General features: G+C 36.5%; 1 protein-coding gene and 1 non-coding gene across 5 annotated transcripts in view; one reads left to right on the forward strand and one right to left on the reverse strand.

Moving 5' to 3' along the window:
* Positions 1–1,631: 1,631 nt before the first annotated feature.
* Positions 1,632–21,268, reverse strand: part of NFU1 (NFU1 iron-sulfur cluster scaffold) — a 28,386-nt gene continuing 8,749 nt past the window's right edge. Inside the window, exons 2-6 of one of the 4 annotated variants that reach the window (XM_060117258.1) lie at positions 17,513–17,579; positions 13,990–14,104; positions 9,941–10,001; positions 4,287–4,461; positions 1,632–1,938 (exon numbers count right to left, since the gene is read on the reverse strand). In XM_060117258.1, the coding sequence (XP_059973241.1) occupies positions 1,894–1,938; positions 4,287–4,461; positions 9,941–10,001; positions 13,990–14,050 (342 nt within the window). In that variant the 5' untranslated portion in view covers positions 14,051–14,104; positions 17,513–17,579 and the 3' untranslated portion in view covers positions 1,632–1,893. The remainder of the gene's footprint in view (positions 1,939–4,286; positions 4,462–9,940; positions 10,002–13,989; positions 14,105–17,512; positions 17,580–21,268) is intronic. The other 3 variants (XM_060117257.1, XM_060117256.1, XM_060117255.1) reach the window with 3 other exon arrangements.
* On the forward strand, positions 12,320–12,426 carry LOC132502242 (U6 spliceosomal RNA). Its single transcript, XR_009534437.1, has one exon. It is a non-coding gene; the product is annotated as a U6 spliceosomal RNA (small nuclear RNA).

The raw sequence follows: 21,268 nt of genomic DNA on the forward strand, positions 1-21,268 counted from the left end.
CCTTTTTTGTTTTCTTTCCTCTTTACCATTCTTAGTGAACTGGTTTTCATGATCACAAGCTGACTGTCAGAGCCTTGGACATCAAGTCTTCATATTACAGTATACCAAGCAGGAAGGAAAGGAATGGATAGGAAAAGAGCCTTCTTTACATAAACTTTCTTCTCTCTCAATCAAGGAAGAAAACCTTTCCAGAGCTCACCAACAGACTTTCTCTTACAGCTCACAGGCAGAGTTGGGTCATATGTCCATACCTAGACTAATGACTGGAAAAGAAAAAAGGATTTAAAATGTCTGAGTTAAACTAGTTATAATTTATCCCCTGGGACTGAGTGAGACCTACCTTCCGTGGGCACACTGCAAGCAAATGATAATTGAGAGGGCCTCTCTCAGTAAGAAGCAGGGGTGTAAGCTGAGTAGGCAACCAAGAGTTTCTGCAGCATTCTCCTCACTACCCAATGCCTACCACTACACCAGTTCCAGCTAAGCCCTTCCACCTTACACTCAAGTCCTACTCAGCTTCTTGCACTTCCCAAATACATTCCACAGGTTCCAGATTCTGATTACACCGTTCTGTATGCCTAGAATGTTCTTCTCCACCTTTCCTCCTTGTTCTTCATGGCTGCTCCCTTTTGTAGAAAATCTTTCCAATAACTTGGCCTCTCTGTTCTGTGATTTCCTCTTCCAGTAACTAAATCCCCCACTCACCTCAGCCACTTATTTCGTGGCCAGACCCAAGACTTGTCATTAACTGCATCTCCTCCACAATCTCAATTTCCTGTAGCTTCAGCAAGTTAATGTGCCTACCTTACACAGTAATTCCCATAGTCTAACCTGAATTCATCTACAATGGCTCAGGAAACAAATTCTCCAACCGCAATGCCTGGTTCTGTGAACCAAAAGAAGAAAAATTAAAACTTCTCTTCCCAGCATTCACAACTGCCGGAGTTCTTTCTGTTTCCATCCCTATTTTAATCTCAGTATTTTTGGGGAACAGAATTCCAAAGATGCAATGTACCTATCTTTCCTTTCCTGATATTGTCTGTGAACTGTTGACTCTGAATTCCTATAGAAAAACAAGAGAGAAGGATAATTTGCTACTTGGGCTACCTGAAAAAGCAGTACACGTATGGTAGAAAGATAACTGTCCGAATTTTTGGCATGGTACAGATTATAGATCTCTGAGTCAGGAGAAGCCAGTAGAAGGACCAAGCAGTTTCACATCTTTTTTTTCAGACAGATTTTGTATCATAAGGTAAAGCCTGAGCATACTAAGGCAGTTTTTCTCAATTCAGCCTGCTCTGTCTTGTAATCAATGGAAATTTTGTCTACATTCTAGAACTTGGTTCTTCATCAGTTTTCAGCACTATGATTTTTCTTTTTTTTTTTTTTTTTGGTCTTTCAGTGGGAAGTTATGTGATACTACATTGGGGGCTACTAGACAGATACCATTTTAAAACTAAAAATTGTTTAGTGTTTTTTTTTTAACAAGGTAAAAATTCAGTAAACATAGTTTCAAACATCTCATAAAAAGCTAAGCCATTTTAGAATATCTTAAAAAGATTCTCCCTATTTTCTTCTGTATTTAAAAAGTAAATAAATTAGATTGGGGGGGATGTATTTTAAACTGCTTCACACATTATGCAAAGAAGGAACCATGAGAAATGAAGAACAAAAATAAAAATATCCCTGGATAAAATCCACGTGTACAGAAGATGATCCAGGATGTTATAAATAACTCATATGAGGTAAAGCAAACATGCAATATTTATATATCATTCTCTGAAGAAATGGTATATTTTATTAATCCTCAAGTTCCTTAGCAGATTAATAATAAAAGCTTAGTATATATATCAACAAGTCCAACTGCTGGGCCCAAAGAAAACTCAAATTAATTTAAGGTGAGTTTGCTTCTTTTTCATCTGATTCATCATCCATAACCTAAAACAAAAAAAACAAAGAGAATTTAAGAATTAAGGATTAGAAATTGCTATTTTCCTGATTTTAATATTACTTGCTTACCTGAAATACTCTAATCTATAACAATGCCTATCAATCCAATAAGAATAAATCTACCAACAGCCCCCAAAGCACAAGGTTTGCATCATAACCTGATATTCTAACAACATAAAAGCAAACTGAATATTAGCAAATTAATTAAAACATCTTTTCCTTGTCCCAAAGGAGGCTTCCAATAGCAGAGTCTCAGCTGGACAGAGAAGACTATAATGATAACTGGTATTTCCTAGCTGTATGACTAATATATATAACTGACGTTTTTGCTTTTTTTTCCAAAAGCATCTTATTTCCTTAAATATATTCTAGGGAGCTATACCAAATTGTTACTGTAAAAATATATATTAGAAAAATGAATCACTAAATAAGGTAAAGAAACAAAATATCATACTAGCAACTAATTATTTTGGTCTTACTGACATAAAAGTTCATTTTAAACCTTAGAAGAATGTGAAGATTTTCATTTCAAGTAAGTTAAGAAAGATACTAATGAATACTTGAAGAAAAAAAAGAACAGATTAGTATCTTTTCATGAGTTAATATATTACTCAGATACTAAAAACCAACTCCTTTGGAAAGGAAAAGAGTTATACAAACGTAAGACTATTTTTTCTCTTCACCATATCTACTATAATTATATGCCAATTCAGGTTTATAATCCAACTGCCAATTCATCACCCCACCCTGGACAAGTGAATAAAAACCTTCCTTTGTCAATCAACCAAAGTGTTAACTACTGTAATTTTTTAAAAAGGCATGTAGAGGGGCTTCCCTGGTGGTGCAGTGGTTAAAAATCCACCTGCCAATGCAGGGGACATGGGTTCGAGCCCTGGTCCGGGAAGATCCCACATGCCATGAAGCAACTAAGCCCATGCGCCACAACTATTGAGCCTGCGCTCCAGAGCCCATACTCTGCAACAAGAGAAGCCACCGCAATGAAAAGCCCACGCACCACAACAAAGAGTAGCCCCGCTCACCGCAACTAGAGAAAGCCTGTGCGCAGCAACAAAGACCCAACGCAGCCAAAAATAAGTAAGTAAAATAAATAAATTTATTTTAAAAAATGGCATATAGAGGATAATGGAACAAAAATTAATTTTAAAGAAATCCAGATGAATCTGGCTCTGGTCTGAAACAATCAATGGAAAAACAATTCCCTCATAGTTTCTTCTGGGCTGAGTAAAAAATGGATATTTACTTCCAAGGAATTTATATTTTTATATCCAATCTCAGCAGCACCCAATCCAAAAAATTTTGTCAATCAACTTCTATTTTAGGCAAAAATATTCCTAAATTTGGAATGTTTCTAAATATTTAATACAAACGATGTAAACAACATTTACAACACACAAGGCTAAGTGTTGAAGAACACAAAGACCTAGATACGATTACAAACCTCTCAAGGAAATTACCTCTGAACAGAAAACTAAAACAAACACAGAAGCTTTGCACAGAAGTACAGCTTAATTCCAAGTGAAGGACTGATAAGAACTTCAGAGAGGAGACGGCATGTACTGTACCAAAAGGACAGGTTTAAATATGAGTGAGTCTCACAGGAGCTGAGAGATGATGCCCTCTCCTTAAAGGCACAGAATTACCTGAAGAGTTTTTTCAAATTTCTAATTTCCATACGCTCTTTCCTTACTTGATAATCTCTCTCCATAAGGCCATGCCTCTTGTTTGAGAATTACTGCAGTGAACGTCACTATCACTGCTGAGAAAGTACTGTACTATACTCCTTAGATATCTTGGGGCAGAAAAAATGTTGACATCAGGCTATAGATAAAGCTCTATTATCTACTCAGTAGCCTGTTTTACTGTACAACAAAGTATGATTTCTTGATGAGCTTCCTGCCTGCACATTTAAGAACAAGAAGTGTTTAAATACGAAGTAGTGGAGCTCTTCCACTAAAGACTTCTAAACCTCATCTATAAAATTTCATCATGTTTTGAATCCCCTTTTCATACCTTTTCTAGAGCAGCAGTATGCCCTCTGAGTCTCAGTTTCCCATGTACAAAATGGAAATGACTTACTTAATATTAATACACTGTGTTGTTAGAAGATAAATGAGGTAATACTTGTAAAAACGCTGGGCACATAGTACGTAATTCATAATACTAAAGTTAATTCTTGAATAAGGAGCCTGCAAGTCTGATAACAATAGTAACACAACGATATAGCCCTGGAAGAAAATGTCAGGTCATGAATTGCTTTTCTTTCCAAAAGATTCATTTTAATATTATATCTAAACTGTCATACAATATTGGCATACCTGTTCTACGCCTTCTACTTCTGGAATATAAAACTGCAGCATGTTCTGAATTCCATTTTTCAGAGTAATGATTGAACTGGGGCAGCTGGTACAAGAACCTTGGAGTTTCAGCTGTACAATGCCATCTTCAAAGCCTTTATAGATGACATCTCCTCCATCTTCCTGCACAGTTGGCCTGTAGCCATAGAATATTTGTGATATATTTAAAATAACAGAAGTTTTTGTCAAAAAAATTTAATAAAACTCAGAGCTTAGGGCCTCCCTGGTGGCGCGGTGGTTGAGAGTCCGCCTGCCGATGCAGGGGATACGGGTTCGTGCCCCGATCTGGGAGGATCCCATATGCCGCGGAGCGGCTGGGCCTGTGAGCCATGGCCGCTGGGCCTGCGCGTCCGGAGCCTGTGCTCCGCAACGGGAGAGGCCACAACAGTGAGAGGCCCGCATACCGCAAAAAGAAAAAAAAAAAAAAAAAACTCAGAGCTTAGATTTTATATTAATAAATGCACAAAGTTAGAGCTACTTTTATAATCAAGAACAGTGACTGTAGCTAGTCTCGTGTAATTTTTTTTAACTTTCAGATAAATGCCAAAATTCATTCATACAAATACTTTATCTGCTTATTACATTTTAATCTTGCTTATTAATAATCAGTCTTAAGCATTTAGGATTTCAAATTTTCTAAAAATTATACTGCTTACCTAAGATATACTCATTCACTTCTTTTAAGTGAACAGAGTGAGACTGACATGTGCTGGCTTTTTTTTCCTAGTTAAACTTTTCATTGAAATATAAATACAGAAAAATGCATAAATCATGTATGATCAGTTCAGTGAATTTTCACAAAGTGAACATACATTTGTTCTAGACCAAGAAACAGAACACTACAACCCCAGAAGTCCCCCTGTTCTTCCTTCTAATCACTCCTCCCAACCAATGGTAACCATTATCCTCCCTGCTATCACCACTGATTAATTCTGCCTATTTTTTAACTTATAATTTATAAATATAAATTCCATTTAGAAAACACGAAGTATTAACTCTTTCTTAATCTGGCTTCTTTTGCTCTTTGTGAGATTCACCTACATTGTGGCAAATAGTAATAGTTCATTCAATCTCACTGCTGAACAGTATTCCATTAAGTGAATATGCCAGAATTTATCCATTCTACTGTTGATGGACACTTGGGTTAACAGCAGTTTTTTGCTTTTACAAACAGTGCAGCTGTGGAGATTCTTGCAAATGACCTTTGGTATACATATATATTACAGCTGGGAATGTACCTGAGAGTAGAACTGCTCATCAAGAATATGCATATGTTCAGATTTAGTAGATACTGCCAAATAGTTTCCCAAAGTTATAAAACTTATATTCCCACCAGCAGTACGTAAGAATTCCTGTTGCTCCACACATCCTTACCACCAATTGGTGCTGTCAATCTTTTTTTTTTTTTTTTTTTTTTTTTTTTTTTTTTTTTTGCGGTATGCGGGCCTCTCACTGTTGTGGCCTCCCCCGTTGTGGAGCACAGGCTCCGGACGCACAGGCTCCGGACGCGCAGGCTCAGCGGCCATGGCTCAAGGGCCCAGCCGCTCCGCGGCATATGGGATCCTTCCAGACCGGGGCACGAACCCGTATCCCCTGCATCGGCAGGCGGACTCTCAACCACTTGCGCCACCAGGGAGGCCCGGTGCTGTCAATCTTAATACTTTTAACCATTCCAGTGGATCTGCAGTGATATTTCAGTGTAGTTTTGAATATTCATAATGACTAATGAGGATGAGCACTTTTTCATGTCTAGTGGTCATTTGGTTATTGTCTTTTGTGAATTACTACTCCAGTGTTTTTGTGAAGAGACTGCTCCAGTCTCTATTTGTCTTTTTCTTAACAACTTGTAAGAGATTTTAAATATAGTCTGCCATATATATAAATATCTTCTAATCTGTGGTTTGCTTCTTCACTGTAAATGATGCCTTTTGATGAAGAAGTCACAATTTTATTATAGTCCAATTTATATGTCTTTCCCTTAGTTTGTCTTGTCAAAAAAAAATTTGCCTACCCAAAGGTCATGCAGATATTCTATTTTGAATTTCCTTTGTGATTTCTTTGTTGACCATGGGTCTTTTTGAAGACCACTGTTTAGTTTTCAAATACATAGAGATTCTGTAGATACCTTTTTGGAAATTGACATCTAGCTTAATCTCACTGTAGAAAACAATATTCTCAATGATTTCAATCCTTAAAATTTGTTCAGCGTTAAGATTCAGAATACAGCCTATTTTAGTAAATCTTCCATGTACACTTGAAGAAAATAAGTATTTTGTTCTTGTTGGGTGCAATGTCCTATGTGTGTCAATTTAGTCAACTTTGTTAATCATGTGTATAACTCTCATATCTTATGAGTGATTTTATATGTTTGCTCTATTTGTTATTGAAAGAGATGTGTTGGTCTCCCATTATAATCGTGGATTATCTAATTCTCTTTTTAGTTCTCTCAAATAGTCTGCATTTATTTTGAAGCTGTTATTAGATGCATACGAGTTTAAAATTGGTATATATTCCTCATAGAAATTACCCTTTTATTATTATGAAAGATTTCTCTTTATTGCTAGTAATGTCTTTTTTTTTTTTTTTTCTTTTTGCGGTATGCGGGCCTCTCACTGCTGTGGCCTCTCCCGTTGCGGAGCACAGGCTCCGGACGCGCAGGCCCAGAGGCCATGGCTCACGGGCCCAGCCGCTCCGCGGCACATGGGATCCTCCCAGATCGGGGCACGAACCCGTATCCCCTGCATCGGCAGGCGGACTCTCAACCACTGCGCCACCAGGGAGGCCCGCTAGTAATGTCTTTAGCTATAAAGTATATTTTGTCTGATATCTGTATAACTACATCAGCTTTCTCTTATTCATTTTTTGCATGCTGTATATTTCTCCATTTTTTTACTTTCAACCTTTCTGTGTCCTTATATTTAAGGTGTATACCTCTTACAAGCAGCATATAGGGTTTTTTTACTAGCCAATCTGACAATCTTATTTTGTTAATCAACCTACATACATTAAACTACTAATATGTTTGGGTTTATAGTACCATCTTATTATTTATCATTTTGCATTACTTTGGATTAAACAAGTATTGTTTTTTTATATTTATTTATTTATTTATTTGGTTGCACTCAGTCTTAGTTGTGGCAGGCAGGCTCCTTAGTCGCAGCTCATGAGCTCCTTAGTTGTGGCTTGCTGGCTCCTTAGTTGTGGCAGGCGGGCTCCTTAGATGTGGCTCACCAGCTCCTTATTTGCAGCTTGCTGGCTCCTTAGTTGTGGCATGTTAACTTTTAGTTGCAGCATGAGAACTCTTAGTTGTGGCACGCATGTGGGATCTAGTTCCCTGACTAGGGATCAAACCCAGGCCTCCTGCTTTGGAAGTGTGGAGTCTTAACCACTGTGCCACCAGGGAAGTCCCTGTATTGTTTTTTATTATTCCATTTTCCCCCTCTATTGGCTTGGTTATACACAGTCTTTTACTGTTGAATTAGTGTTTATTACACAAGATGCCTATTTGATTTCTTAGACTGTAATATAAATTAGTATTTTTATCAATTCCCAGATAATGCCAAGAATAAAGAATACTTACTCTTTTTTTAAAATTATTTTTTAAAAGATTTTTTGATGTGGACCATTTTTAAAGTCTTTATTGAATTTGTTACATTATTGCTTCTGTTTTATGTTTTCGAGGCACGTGGGATCTTAGCTTACTGACCAGGGATCGAACCCACACCCCCTGCATTGGAAGGCGAAGTCTTAACCACTGGACCACCAGAGAAGTCCCAAAGAACACTTACTCTTATACTTATCACCACCTTTTATATCTTTGTCATGCATTTTTTTTTTAGTAGGTTAACCCTTCTTTTAAAAAATTTATTTCGGCTGCGCCAGGTCTTAGTTGCGGCACGCAGGATCTTTGTTGTGGCATGTGGACTCCTTAGTTGCGGCATGCATGTGGGATCTAGTTCCCTGACCAGGGATCGAACCTCAGGCCCCCTGCATTGGGAGCTTGGAGTCCTACCCACTGGACCACCAGGGAAGTCCCATTTGTCATGCATTTTAATTCTAGATATATTAAAAACCCTACAGGACATTGTGAGACCTTTTTTGCAATATATTCTACGTCTCTCATACTTTTTTGCTGTATTTTCCATTCTCTTTTCTGTGCTTCAGCTGGATATTTTCTATTGACTTATATTCCAGTACACTAATCTTCTCTCCAACAGTATCCAAAGTGATGTTCAACTAACCTAATGAGTTCTTAAGTTTAGCTATTATATATTTTAGTTCCAGAATTACTTTTTCTTTGTTTATAGATTCCAGTTTTCTGATGAAATTCTTCATCTCACTTTCTATTTTGTCAAACATTTTATTCACAGTTATTTTAAAGATCATGTCTGATAACTCTCACATCTAGGTTATCTATCTATGGATTTGTTTTATTTTCTCCTGGTCCAGTTTCCAAATTCCATGCCTAGTTATTTTTGGACAATGAATGATGAACAATGTATATGAAAAACTGAAGTGACTCAGGATTATATTACATCAGAAAGGATTCACCCTATCTTTTGGCAGTAGCTCAACCCATTGTGGAATTAAGTTCACTCAATACTGGACTACAGTTTTGTAAGGCTTGGTCTACCTCTGGTTTGTCCACTTTCAAGGATATAGTCCTCTAGAGAGCCCAACTGAGAGCCTGGGTGTTCCTTGAGGCCCCACACTCCTTGACAGATCCTAAACACCAATTTTTGTCACCACCCCCAGCACCATAAAACTGCCAAAACTCTGCTCAGCTTTTCAACTGCTTTTTGTTTGACTTCTTAGTCTCTTCCCCTCCATAGCTAAGAACAAGTTAAGTGCCATGTGGAGAGAACTTCTGAGTATTAAGGCTTATTTTTTCTTTTCTCTGGGATCTTGCCCTTTAAAGTCAAAGCTTCATTGGTAACCCAGAATTTTAATTTTTGTCTTCCCATCTCTACAAATTTCCTGAAAGCAACATAGTTTCTCTGATTCTTAGCGACTGCCCTTTGCCCAGCTTCTCATATTCTAACCTCACATCAAGAATCAGCAAATGCTGCAAGGGAAGTTTCAATGTGCTTCCCCTCTCTACAGGACCTTATTTGCTTTGGCAGCTATCTAATACTGTCCAACAAAAAAAAAAAAATTTTTTTTTGTATTTTATCTAGCTTTTTTGGGAATTGTCAGCAGGACCACTGGTCTGCTACGAGCAAAAGTGGAACCCTATGGTTCTCTACTCATTTAAATTTATTCTTTTGGGGCAGCAGCCTGAAAAGAGGTGCTCCTCTCCTCACAATTCTCCCAAACACCGTTAAGCCATTTTTTTCTTTCTAAGAAATTTGGTATTATAACAGTATCAAACCCAAATGGTGATCATGAAAGATAAATTATTATGTTTAGACAGAGTGTTATAAATTGTGAGTGAATATAGAGAATGTACAGGCTTTAAATTCAATTGTCATGGTTACCTATTTTGGTTTACATTAACTTATACTTATTTTGTTAACTCTACTACCTCAGAGACAAACCAAAAGTATTCTGCTACAATGAAAACTGGCTCTGTAGTATTGATATATCTGATCTCAGGTAGAAAGATGAGCACATACCGTATTCTAGTATCTAACAATTCCTTAATCATTGCCACAACTTCATCATCATCTTCAGATCCTAGAAACAATTACGAATAAAACATATCAACAGTAGAAATTTTATATCCACGCAAGTACAAACATTAAAACAGAGTGATTTTAACTTAGGGGAAATGTAAAGGTCATTCATTTGATTATCTGAAGAAAAATTAAGGAGCACTGATCAACATTTGGTGATAAATGTGAATACTGAAATAATTTGATCTACTAATTATGTTAGGGTTTGAATTTTTTGGCCAATATATTTGTAAACTTTAATCCTTCTCAAGAATAGAAAAGTAGCAGAGAAAAGATACTGTCTGAATTTTGATGAAAACTTTGAGACAAAACAGCACACCTGCTTTGTAAGTTAAGTTATATTTTCAATTTCTCAATTTAGTGGTTTTCAAAATGACAATCATACTAAATACAGACGTAAGCCTTACGGAAATTCTAAAATGTTTTACAAATCTGAGCAAAAACTTGGTTTTTTCATTTTGTTTCATTTTTGTTTTTCCTTTACTTTGTAAGGTCATATACCGATCTTCACATATGCCTATTTTTATGGGTTTTACATTGTTTTGAAACATTTCTTTACCATTGGGAAAATTAAAATGCAGCTAATTCAAATTACACTGTGACAAACACTAGAGTTCTGGCAACAATATAAGTATCAATATATTAATATTAAATTATATCAACTTTGAATTTTTTAATAAAAGAAATAAAATAAAGTTAAAATTCTCTTGCATCGGCAAATCTAAGTTCCATTCCACACCATCACTTCCACAGGCAACCACTATCATGACTTTAGTGTATATCTTTCTAGTACATGTTTACACTTACAAGTCTATATTTATACACACTATACACACTGTTCTATACCTTGCTTTTTTCTATTTAATATACCTAAAAGGTTTTTCCGTATCAGCATATAAAGATATGCCTCAATTTAAAAAATAGGTGCATAGTAATTTTCGTATGGCTTTGTCTTCATTTGGCTAGTTTTTATATTATTTCAGTTGTTTCTAGTTTGCTATTTCTAACAATCCTGCGGTATACAAGCTTACGTAAAGTATGTATCGTTGTATTTTTGCATATAGATCTATGAGATAAATTCCTAGTTCTGCTGGACTTCCTTGGTGGTGCAAAGAACCTGCCTGCCGATGCAGGGAACATGGGTTCGAGCCCTGGTCTGGTAAGATCCCACATGCCATGGAGCAACTAAGCCCGTGGGTCACAACTACTGAGCCTGTGCTCTACAGCCTGCAAGCCACAACTACTAAGCCTGCGTGCTACAACTACTGAAGCCTGCACACCTAGAGCCCACGCTCCGCAACGAGAAGCCACCACAGTGAGAAGCCCACACACCACAACGAAGAGTAGTCCCGCTCACCGCAACAAAGACCCAACGCAGCCAAAAATAAAATGTAAATAAATAAATAAATTTATTTTAAAAAAAGAAGAATTCTTTAAAAAAAAAATTCCTAGTGCTGGGTCAATAGGCTTGTGTATTAAGTTTTGGTGGATGTTAAATGGCTCTCAAAACGTTATATCAGTTTTACATACATGTCCATCAAGAACACATATAATTTAAAATTTGTATTATTATTTATAATTTGCATAAATGGTATATATGTAAGAATATGTAAATAAACTCTTCAGTTTTCCTTTATCACTTAATATTTTTTGTATCTTTCCACATTGATATCTCCTAATCAAGTTCACTCCTTTTAACTGCTAACATATTTTTAAAATATTTCAATGAGGGGCTTCCCTGGTGGCGCTGTGGTTGGGAGTCCGCCTGCCGATGTAGGGGACACGGGTTCGTGCCCCGGTCTGGGAAGATCCCATGTGCCACAGAGCGGCTGGGCCCGTGAGCCATGGCCGCTGAGCCTGCGCATCCGGAGTCTGTGCTCCGCAACAGGAGAGGCCACAACAGTGAGAGGCCCGTGTACTGCAAAAAAAAAAAAAAAAAAAAAAAAAAATATTTCAATGAACATGCTTCCACATGTTGTCTTGTGTACATTTATCAGACTCATTTAGAATATATATTATCTAGAAGTGAAATTGATTCATTTAAAGGTGATTATACAAATGTTTGTGTGTGTGTAGATATACGTATACATATACATACACACACACACACACAAAAAAAAAACAGTATCTGTACGATACTGGAGAAAGGAAAAATTTCATCAACAACAGATATAATAATCACAGCTAGTATTTGAGATCCATGTGAAGTTACTCTTCCAAGTGCTTTACATAAAATAGCTTACTAAAACAATGTACACAAAACAGAAACCACAAAGGATAAGATGAAAATATGCGACTCCATTAAAAAGAAAAACTTCTGTGCTTGCTTCAGCAGCACAAATACTAAAACTGAAATGATACAGAGAAGATTAGCATGGTCCCTTTGCAAAGATGATACACAAATTTGTGAAACGTTCCATATTTTAAAGTAAGAAAAAATTTCTTTCTTTTTTTCTTACATGGGACTTTTGTTTGTTTTTATTTTTGGCTGTGTTGGGTCCTCGTTGCTGTGCACGGGTTTTCTCTAGTTGCGGCGAGTGGGGGCTACTCTTCGTTGCAGTGCATGGGCTTCTCATTGTGGTGGCTTCTCTTGCTGCAGAGCACAGGCTCTAGGCACATGAACTTCAGTAGTTGTTGCATGCGGGCTCTAGAGTGGAGGTTCAGTACTTGTGGCACACAGGCTTAGTTGCTCCATGGCATGTGGGATCTTCCCAGGCCGTGGATCAAACCCGTGTCCCCTGCATTGGCAGGCGGATTCTTAACCACTGCACCACCAGGGAAGCCCAAGAAAAAATTTCTGAATGACAAAAGACAACCTAAATATAGTGAAAATATAAGGCATGGTTAGGGAGAAGTTATTTGCTATGAACATGCTTAATTTATATATAGTATATTCAGGATTTATATTCAGAATATTTTTTTAAAACTTGCTAAAGCCAATACAAAAAAGACACATAATTCAATTTTTTAAAAAATCAGCAAAGATTATGAACAGGAAATTTACTGAAAAGGAAAATATTGGCCAGTCATATGAATACTGGCCATATGTTTATATGAAAACCTTCAGGCTCAATATTAATCAAGGAAATGCAATTAAAACAAGACACCATTTTACCCCTAACATATTGGTTAAAAAAAAAAAAGTAAACACAAAGTGATGATGAAGATATAAGAAAGTTAAAATTCTTATACACTGCTAATTTGCATGTAAATTAGAACAATTTACGATACAGCAATTCTGCTGTTAGGAATATATTCTAAAAGTACTCTAAAGCAGGTTTCCACAAATGCACAAAGAGACTTGTACAAGAACACCCAATGCAGCAATGTTTGTAACAGAAATTAGCACAAACAATTCACTTGAATATAAGTAAAGGAAAAAATTAATTACCTGTAACTTATTCATATAATGGAATACTATCCAGCACTTAAAACAAATAAATGGATGTATTTCAAAATATGTGAAAAAAGGAAAGTTGCATATAACACAAGTTATTTAAAGTTTAAGAACAAAAACCAATACTATAAATTCCCTGCAGAGACTTACATGTGTAGTAAAATTTTAAAAACAAACTAAATTTACATACATTTCTGGAATTAGAAAGGGAAAAGGGATGGGAGTTCTGGGTCTTTGGCTATGTCTTTAATATTTTATTTAGAAATGAGTCTAAAGCAATTAAGGCAGAGAGTTAACCTTTGTTAAATCTGAGGGCAAACTGGTGAGCATTAAAATATTTTCTATATGCCTGAAAATTTTTGTAATTTAAAATTTTAGTTTTGTATAATATATTCAATTTATACACAAGTTTTATAAAACGATGGATGAAACTACTACACATGAAATTTTGTCCCCTCTGGAATTGGTTCCAGAGCTAAATATAGTATAATGATAAAAGTCTGTAGTCCCATGACTTCTGAAATCAAGACAAATGTGAAGAAAATAGAACAGTTTAAAAAAAAAAGATAAATATTATTACCCAACACATTACCTGCTTCTCCTGAAGGTGTTTCCTCAGTAACTAAAGGTAAGCCAGATGCAAAGAAATCCATAATTGTAGCATAGATATCTGGTTTCAGTAAATTCCAGTCTAACTCTTCATTTTCCTGTAAATATTTGAAGGAAAATGTTACATTTTCAACCAAGGTCAAAGACAAATACAAAACAATAGCTTTAAGAATCTTTCCCTATATATATTCTATAGCACTCATTTCTGGAAAATATGTCAGTTACTGTTCCTAAAGGAGCTGGCTTATAATGACTTTTAGAAGATACAATCTTAGAACATCCCCCAATTCATTCATTCATCAAATAAGTGTGCTGTATGCACATGCCCTGTAGAGGGGATACCAAAATGATTAAAAGATATTTTTTTCATGAGGTGAAGAGAGTTAAAATACTGAATGGATTCTGTGTTTAAACAGGGTAATAAAGATACTTCCCATTCTTTTAATAAAATAGGATATAACTGCTTGATGAACTATACAGGATATCCCACGACTATTCAAAAAAATTCAACTTACATATATTACTTAATAGTATTGAAGAAACCCAATAACATAACTGTTGAACCATAAGTATAACGTGTCTTATCTATGGCTACTGTACTAGAGGACTTGTGGACCGTCAACTAGACTGGCATCCGTAAGAAAGAATCCATAACTATTTCACTTCTCTATCTGGCCAACTAATTGATTCCATAAAAAAAAAAGAGATAGTACCCCAATAGTACTAACATCTAAAATGAGAAAGGCAGCATGTTTTGTTTTAATTTTTTACAGGAGAGATCTTTAGGAGAAAAACTATTAGAGGCAGTCTATTTAGATTCTCAGGAAGCTGTTAGCTAGGGTCTATGCTTAAATACTATTAAAAACTGAGTCTTCATATACAAACGGGTCTATTTTTGTCATGGATTAAGAACCAATTTAGAGACAGTACACAGAAGGTAAAACAGGCACTACTACGAATACAAAAACAAAATTAGTGAGACGCCTTAGTGTTGGTAATGAGTACTACTTCTAGGTTAACATTTTAATAAATTATTTGCAAGATGGATCAGAGGGCTACCTTAGAGCTTCAGTAAGTAGTGGGCTCTACTGAATAGGGAAATATTGGTATTAAAAGAAAAAAAATATTCTGAAGTTATCTGAATGAGAAAAAGGCAGCATATAAGCTGCAAATATACATTTAGGAAAAAGATGCATAAAGAAGCCTGTGAATTATCAATTACAAGTTAGAAAGGGAAACAGGCAATCACTGAAGATATCAGGTAAATGGGATAGTCCATGATGAGGAAGGTAATTGGAAGAAAGCACATCAATCTACTAGTCTATCTATTAAATATCAATGTGTACCCTAACTTGGAATATTATTTATTGGTTATATCATTTCATTAAGAAAAAATAATGGAGCTGGAGAAATTTCAAAAAGTGTAACTAAATTACAAAGGGAAAGGGAAATAATAGATGACTTTCCAAAATCAAATCAAGGAAAAAAAAAACACCTTTGTAAGCTATAATTACATTTTCATCCCCCCCAAAAAAATTTATATAGCATAGGCTGAACGTAAAAGAAATAAAAACTTCTTAAAATACATAATATCCTATTTGTAAAATGAAGACAAGAAAAACTAGTTATAAGAATTAAATTTTTAAAAAGTAAAAAAAAAAAAACCCACTGTAAATTAACTATATTTCAATTTAGAAATGGTTTAAAAAGAATTAAATTAGATAATGTATGTAAAGCACTAGTGCCACATCAAACATGCTGGCAATGCTGGTCCTTTTTTCTCCTTCAAAAAATATCAAAGAAAGAAAATGGGGGGGCTTCCCTGGTGGCGCAATGGTTGAAAATCTGCCTGCCAATGCAGGGGACACGGGTTCGAGCCCTGGCCTGGGAAGGTCCCACATGCCGCAGAGCAACTAGGCCCGTGAGCCACAACTACTGAGCCTGCGTGTCTGGAGCCTGTGCTCCGCAACAAGAGAGGCCGCGACAGTGAGAGGCCCGCACACCGCGATGAAGAGTGGCCCCCGCTCGCTGCAACTAGAGAAAGCCCTCACACAGAAACGAAGACCCAACACAGCCAAAAACAAAAATAAAATAAAATAAAATAAAATAAAAAAAGAAAGAAAACTGAAGAATAACAAAGATAGGTCAAATGTCTATAAACAAGTAAAGACCAGAGATTGGTGAGCACGCATTTGCTCACCACAATCCTACATTTGGGGGAAACCACTTGAAGCCTGAAAATTCAATTTAGGAAATTTTACATAATTGTTTCCTTCTACAAAAATTTCTTTGAATGCATACTATGTGCTAAGCATTGTTGTAGGTGAGCTTAACAAGATGGACTATCTTTATCTTCATGGAGTTTACAGTCTAGTGCAGGAAAGAAAGGTAATAAAAATAAACAATATCATTAAGAGATCAGTGTAATGAAGAAAATAAGGTAATAAGCGCCTAGGGGGAGTTACCACTTTCAGTAATATGGTCAAGAAAGGGCTTTCTGAGAATTTAGAACAAATAACACTTTAAACAACCGGGAAGAACATTTTATAATCCAGATATTTGTGTGAACAACCATAGCCACTGGGATCGCCAGCATGGAAGAAAATCCTCATTCTCCTCCTCATATAAACAGCTGCAAGAGAATACTAGACTAGATGTAACATGTTGATAACTCAGTATGTCACCTTTCACGGTGCAGCAAGAACTCAAGAGTAATCCTTTCAAACTGCTTAAGAGGAGCTAATTGAATACTTTGGATTTTGATGCAAAATTGGGCAAGTGATTAAGTTCAGTGCATACATATCAATTACAGATTTAAAAGAATAAGTATAATTCAAATTTATATGGTTCATTTCTCATTAATCTAGTAGAATTAAAAATGAAAGTCTTTTCTAGCAAATATGACCTTAGATGTTGGATGGGTAGCATATTTAGCTTGATTTTTTGACATTAAGAGGTTATCCAAGTGTTGCAGAAGTACACAATCCACTGCTCGTCTGTGAAGCTCTGAAGTGTTATTGCAGGATGGTAGCCTGGCAGAATGTGCCAGATGCCATTTTATAAATGCTCATTTTGAAAGGAGACAGATAATCATTCTGTAGGCCAAATATATATATATATTTGATCATTTATTTGCTTCTCTTTTTACTCTATCAATGTAAATTAACAATTAGTAAAAATTATACTTGGAAGCCTAAATTTTAGTCCTGCCAAGGTTGAGTCTTGGTCCTGCTGGAGGCTACCTATACAATCTTGGACACTGCATTTAACTCTCTGAAGCTCAAGTTTTTCTCTTTTGAAAAATGAGGGATCTGGACTATAGTTAATTTAAACTTGAAAATTCTGTTAACTAATTAACTTGAGAAATGTGAGAAGTAAAATTAATTTGAGATTTTTAATAACAGTATGTGTAGAACACATCAAGAATGGATATTCTGGAGAGGGGCACTGGACTCAGAAAAAACTAAAAGTATGTCACATCTTATTTTACATAATCCTATGCTTACCTTTGTGACAGTGATGAAATCTGGTCCAAAGAAGACACTTTTTACTCCTTCAATCCTAAATAACTGCCTGTGAAAAAATTTTTAAAAAGAGATAATAAAATGTTTTATTATGGAAAAGTCTACAACAGAAGTCCCCAACCTTTTTGGCACCAGGGACCAGTTTCGTGGAAGTCAATTTTTCCACGGACAGGGGGATGGGGGTAGGAGATGGTTCCAGCAGTAATGCGAGCGATGGTGGGGAAGGTTCAGGTGGTAATGTGAGTGATGGGGAGTGATGAGGAACGGCAGATGAAGCTTCCCTCGGTTGCCCACAGCTCACCTCCTGCTGTGCGGCCCGGTTCCTAACAGGCTGCGGACCGGGGGTTGGGAACCCCTGGTCTACAATATACATAAAAGTAGAGAGAAATATAAAAGAACTTCCACACAGTCATCACTAGTTTCAACAATTAGCAAATCATGGCCAATCTTGTTTCATCCTTTTACCCTACGATCCAGCAATCCCACTCCTAGTTATTTACCCAAGAGAAATGAAAACGTATGCTCCAAAAAGACTTGCACGTGAATCTCTTTTTTTTAATTAATTCATTTATTTTTGCTGCTTCTGGTCTTCGTTGCTGCACGCAGGTCCTCTAGAGTTGCAGTGAGCGGGGGCCACTCTTCACCGCGGCGCTCGGGTTTCTCACTCCAGTGGCCTCTCCTGCCGTGGAGCACCGGCTCTAGGCACACGGGCTTCAGCACTTGTGGCATGCGGGCTCAGTAGTTGTGGCTCGCAAGCGCTAGAGCGCAGGCTCAGTAGTTGTGGCACACAGCTTAGTTGCTCCGCAGCATGTGGGATCTTCCCAGACCAGGGCCCGAACCCATGTCCCCTGCACTGGCAGGCGGATTCCTAACCATTGCACCACCAGGGAAGCCCTGCACATGAATCTTTATAGCAGCTTTATTTACAATACCGAAAACAAAAAAATCTGGAAATGTCCATCTACTGAGGAATGACTAAACAAACTGGGAATACCCATACAATGTAGTATTACTTGGCAATAAAGAGAAATGAACTATAGATCCACACAAGGACAAGGATGACTCTCAAAATCATTATACTAAATGAAAGAAGCCAAACACAAAAGACTATCTGGTTCCATTTATATGAAACTCTAGAAAAGGCAAAACTGTAGTGGCGTAAAGAATATCAATAGCTGCCAGGGTGACAGATGTGTTAACTAACCTTTCTACGGTAATCATTTCACAATGTATATGTATATCAAATCATCATGTTGTATACCTTAAACTTAAACAATGCTTTATGTCAATTATATCTCACAGAAGCTGGAAAAAACATTTTTAATAAAAATTTAAAAATTAAAAGTCATTGCCATAAAAAAAAAGTTAGCAGGGTGTGGAGGTGAAGCAAGAGGAAACTGAAAGCAAAGGGAAATGAGGGATCTTTTACAGTGATAAAAATGTTTTATATTTTTATTTTCTTGGTGGTTACACAATTGTATATACTTATCAAAACTCACTTAAAACTGGTGAATTTTATTGCACGTAAATTATACTTCAGTCAAGCTAATTTTTTAGAATCCTGTGAGAGGAGGAAGGGCAGATTATAAATTGAAAAAGCCCTTCAAGGAATTTTGAATTACAGCTTCCTTCCCCAATCACTGACATATGTACCACACCTAGCAGACTCTCTAAGGCAGTTTCTTTTTTCCCAACCTTAGGAACAAAAGCTGACATACTCCAAAGAAGGTTACAGTTTCCTTTTCTCTGTCTCCCATTGCAAGAATGCTATCAAAATTACTGCTTTGAAATTATTTAGGAATTTGTCTGAAACTATGTCATCTAAGTCCTTTACACAACCACTTCATGTTAAAGTTGCAAGTGGTCACAAGATTTTTGGCTGCAGCTTATGATCCATAAACCAAAGCACAGACCTTTAAGTAGGACCCTTGATTAGCACTATCAGCAAAGCTTTTTTTTTTCCCAAATGAAAGGACTGTGCAAAGGAATACACCTGATCTATGGTCCACATCATGGAGACTGCTTTAGGAAAGAGTTCACAGGTTCTGTCCCTAAAAGAAAGAAAAAGGGGAAACAGGAGTTTCAAACATTATTATACATGCTTTGTTATTTAGGTTACTTTCCTTGGGACAATCTCAACTTGTCAATGTCCAAAATAAAATATGATACCCAGAACTGAAAACACTATCCCAAATGTAGTCTAACTTGTTCAGAGTACAAAGACTATTACCTCTCTTAGGCTGGACACTAGGACTCTGTTAAAGTTTGACTGACTTTTTTGAGCTCTGCATCATATCCAACATGACTAACTGGAAGGTCAGGTTCTTCTATCCCATAACTGTGCTATTCATTTAAAAAATTTAAACACACGGCTTAATATTTATTTCTGTTAGACTTTTATCTTATTTGCTTTAAGCCTAATAAAACTTTCAAAAATGTCTCTGAATTTTGCCATCCAACAGATAAGCAAATCCTCTCATCTGAAAAACTGATAATTATATCTTTATTAATGTTGCTGATTTTTAAAAAGTCCTGAATAAACATGCCAACTACAGAGATTCAGAGCCCTTTTACATGTCCCTGGAGACAGGTTTACCCTCTGCTTACATTTCTTTGTCTTGTCTACAAGGACAGGAAGAAACATGTCAAATGCCTCCCTGAAGTAAGACACATTACTCTTTATTCATTCATTCAACTAGTATTTGAATACTTGCTGAGTAGCAGACACTGTACTAAGCACTAGGGATACAACAACAAGCAGAACAGACTGGTTTCCATCCTCAGGAAGCTTACGTTCTACCTTACAGTAAAAACATTCTCTGCTAAACAACAAAAACAAGGCTGACTGAAGATAATAAATTCTGTAAAACGGAGAAATGGGGATTTTTACCAACTGAACAGCTGACAGAAATAATCTCCAACTGATCTGTAACTGAATCACCTTGGGCTTTTTTATTTTTACATTTTTTAGAATACAAAATATGTGAGCTTGTACTTGATGTAAACATTTCAAGCTATACATAGAGAGTGAATGCCTCTTGACCACCCCTCTCAAATCCACTGTTACCGGTTTCGTGTACATTCTTCCAGACCTCTTTATCAGTGCATTTTTGTTGTTTTGTGTTTTTCGTTTTCATACACATAATAATCATAATGTATTCATTGTTCTGCAACTTGCTTTCTTCAATAACAGTATGTCTTAGAGGTCATTCAGTAAATATGAGTCCGCCTCATCCTTTGTACTGTTTTATTGTTGGTCCATGCAGACTACGGACGAACAAAGTTTATCTAACTCTTCCTACCGATGAATATTTAGGTTGTTTCTAACTTATTACCATTACCAACAAGGCTACAGTGAACATACGTGCACACTCCTTATGTATATATGTGGCTGTTCTCTAAGGTAGTGTTTTGCAAAACCACCAGTGAGTCGTAAAATCAATTATATAGTGACCAGGATTTTATCTAATAAAATAAAACAGAACAGAACAGAATAATATAAAAAGCACAAGAAAGGAAATATAAGAATGCTTTAGGGACTTCCCTGGTGGCGCAGTGGTTAAGAATCCGCCTGCCAATGCAGGGGACACGGGTTTGATCCCTGGTCCGGGAAGATCCTACATGCTGCGGAGCAACTAAGCCAGTGTGCTACAACTAGTGAGCCTGCGTTCTAGAGCCCGCAAGCCACAACTACTGAGCCTGCGTGCCACAACTACTGAAGCCTGCGTGCCTAGAGCC

This window comes from Mesoplodon densirostris, chromosome 14 (assembly GCF_025265405.1).
Source record: "Mesoplodon densirostris isolate mMesDen1 chromosome 14, mMesDen1 primary haplotype, whole genome shotgun sequence".
In the NCBI taxonomy this organism is placed as follows: Eukaryota; Metazoa; Chordata; class Mammalia; order Artiodactyla; family Ziphiidae; genus Mesoplodon; species Mesoplodon densirostris.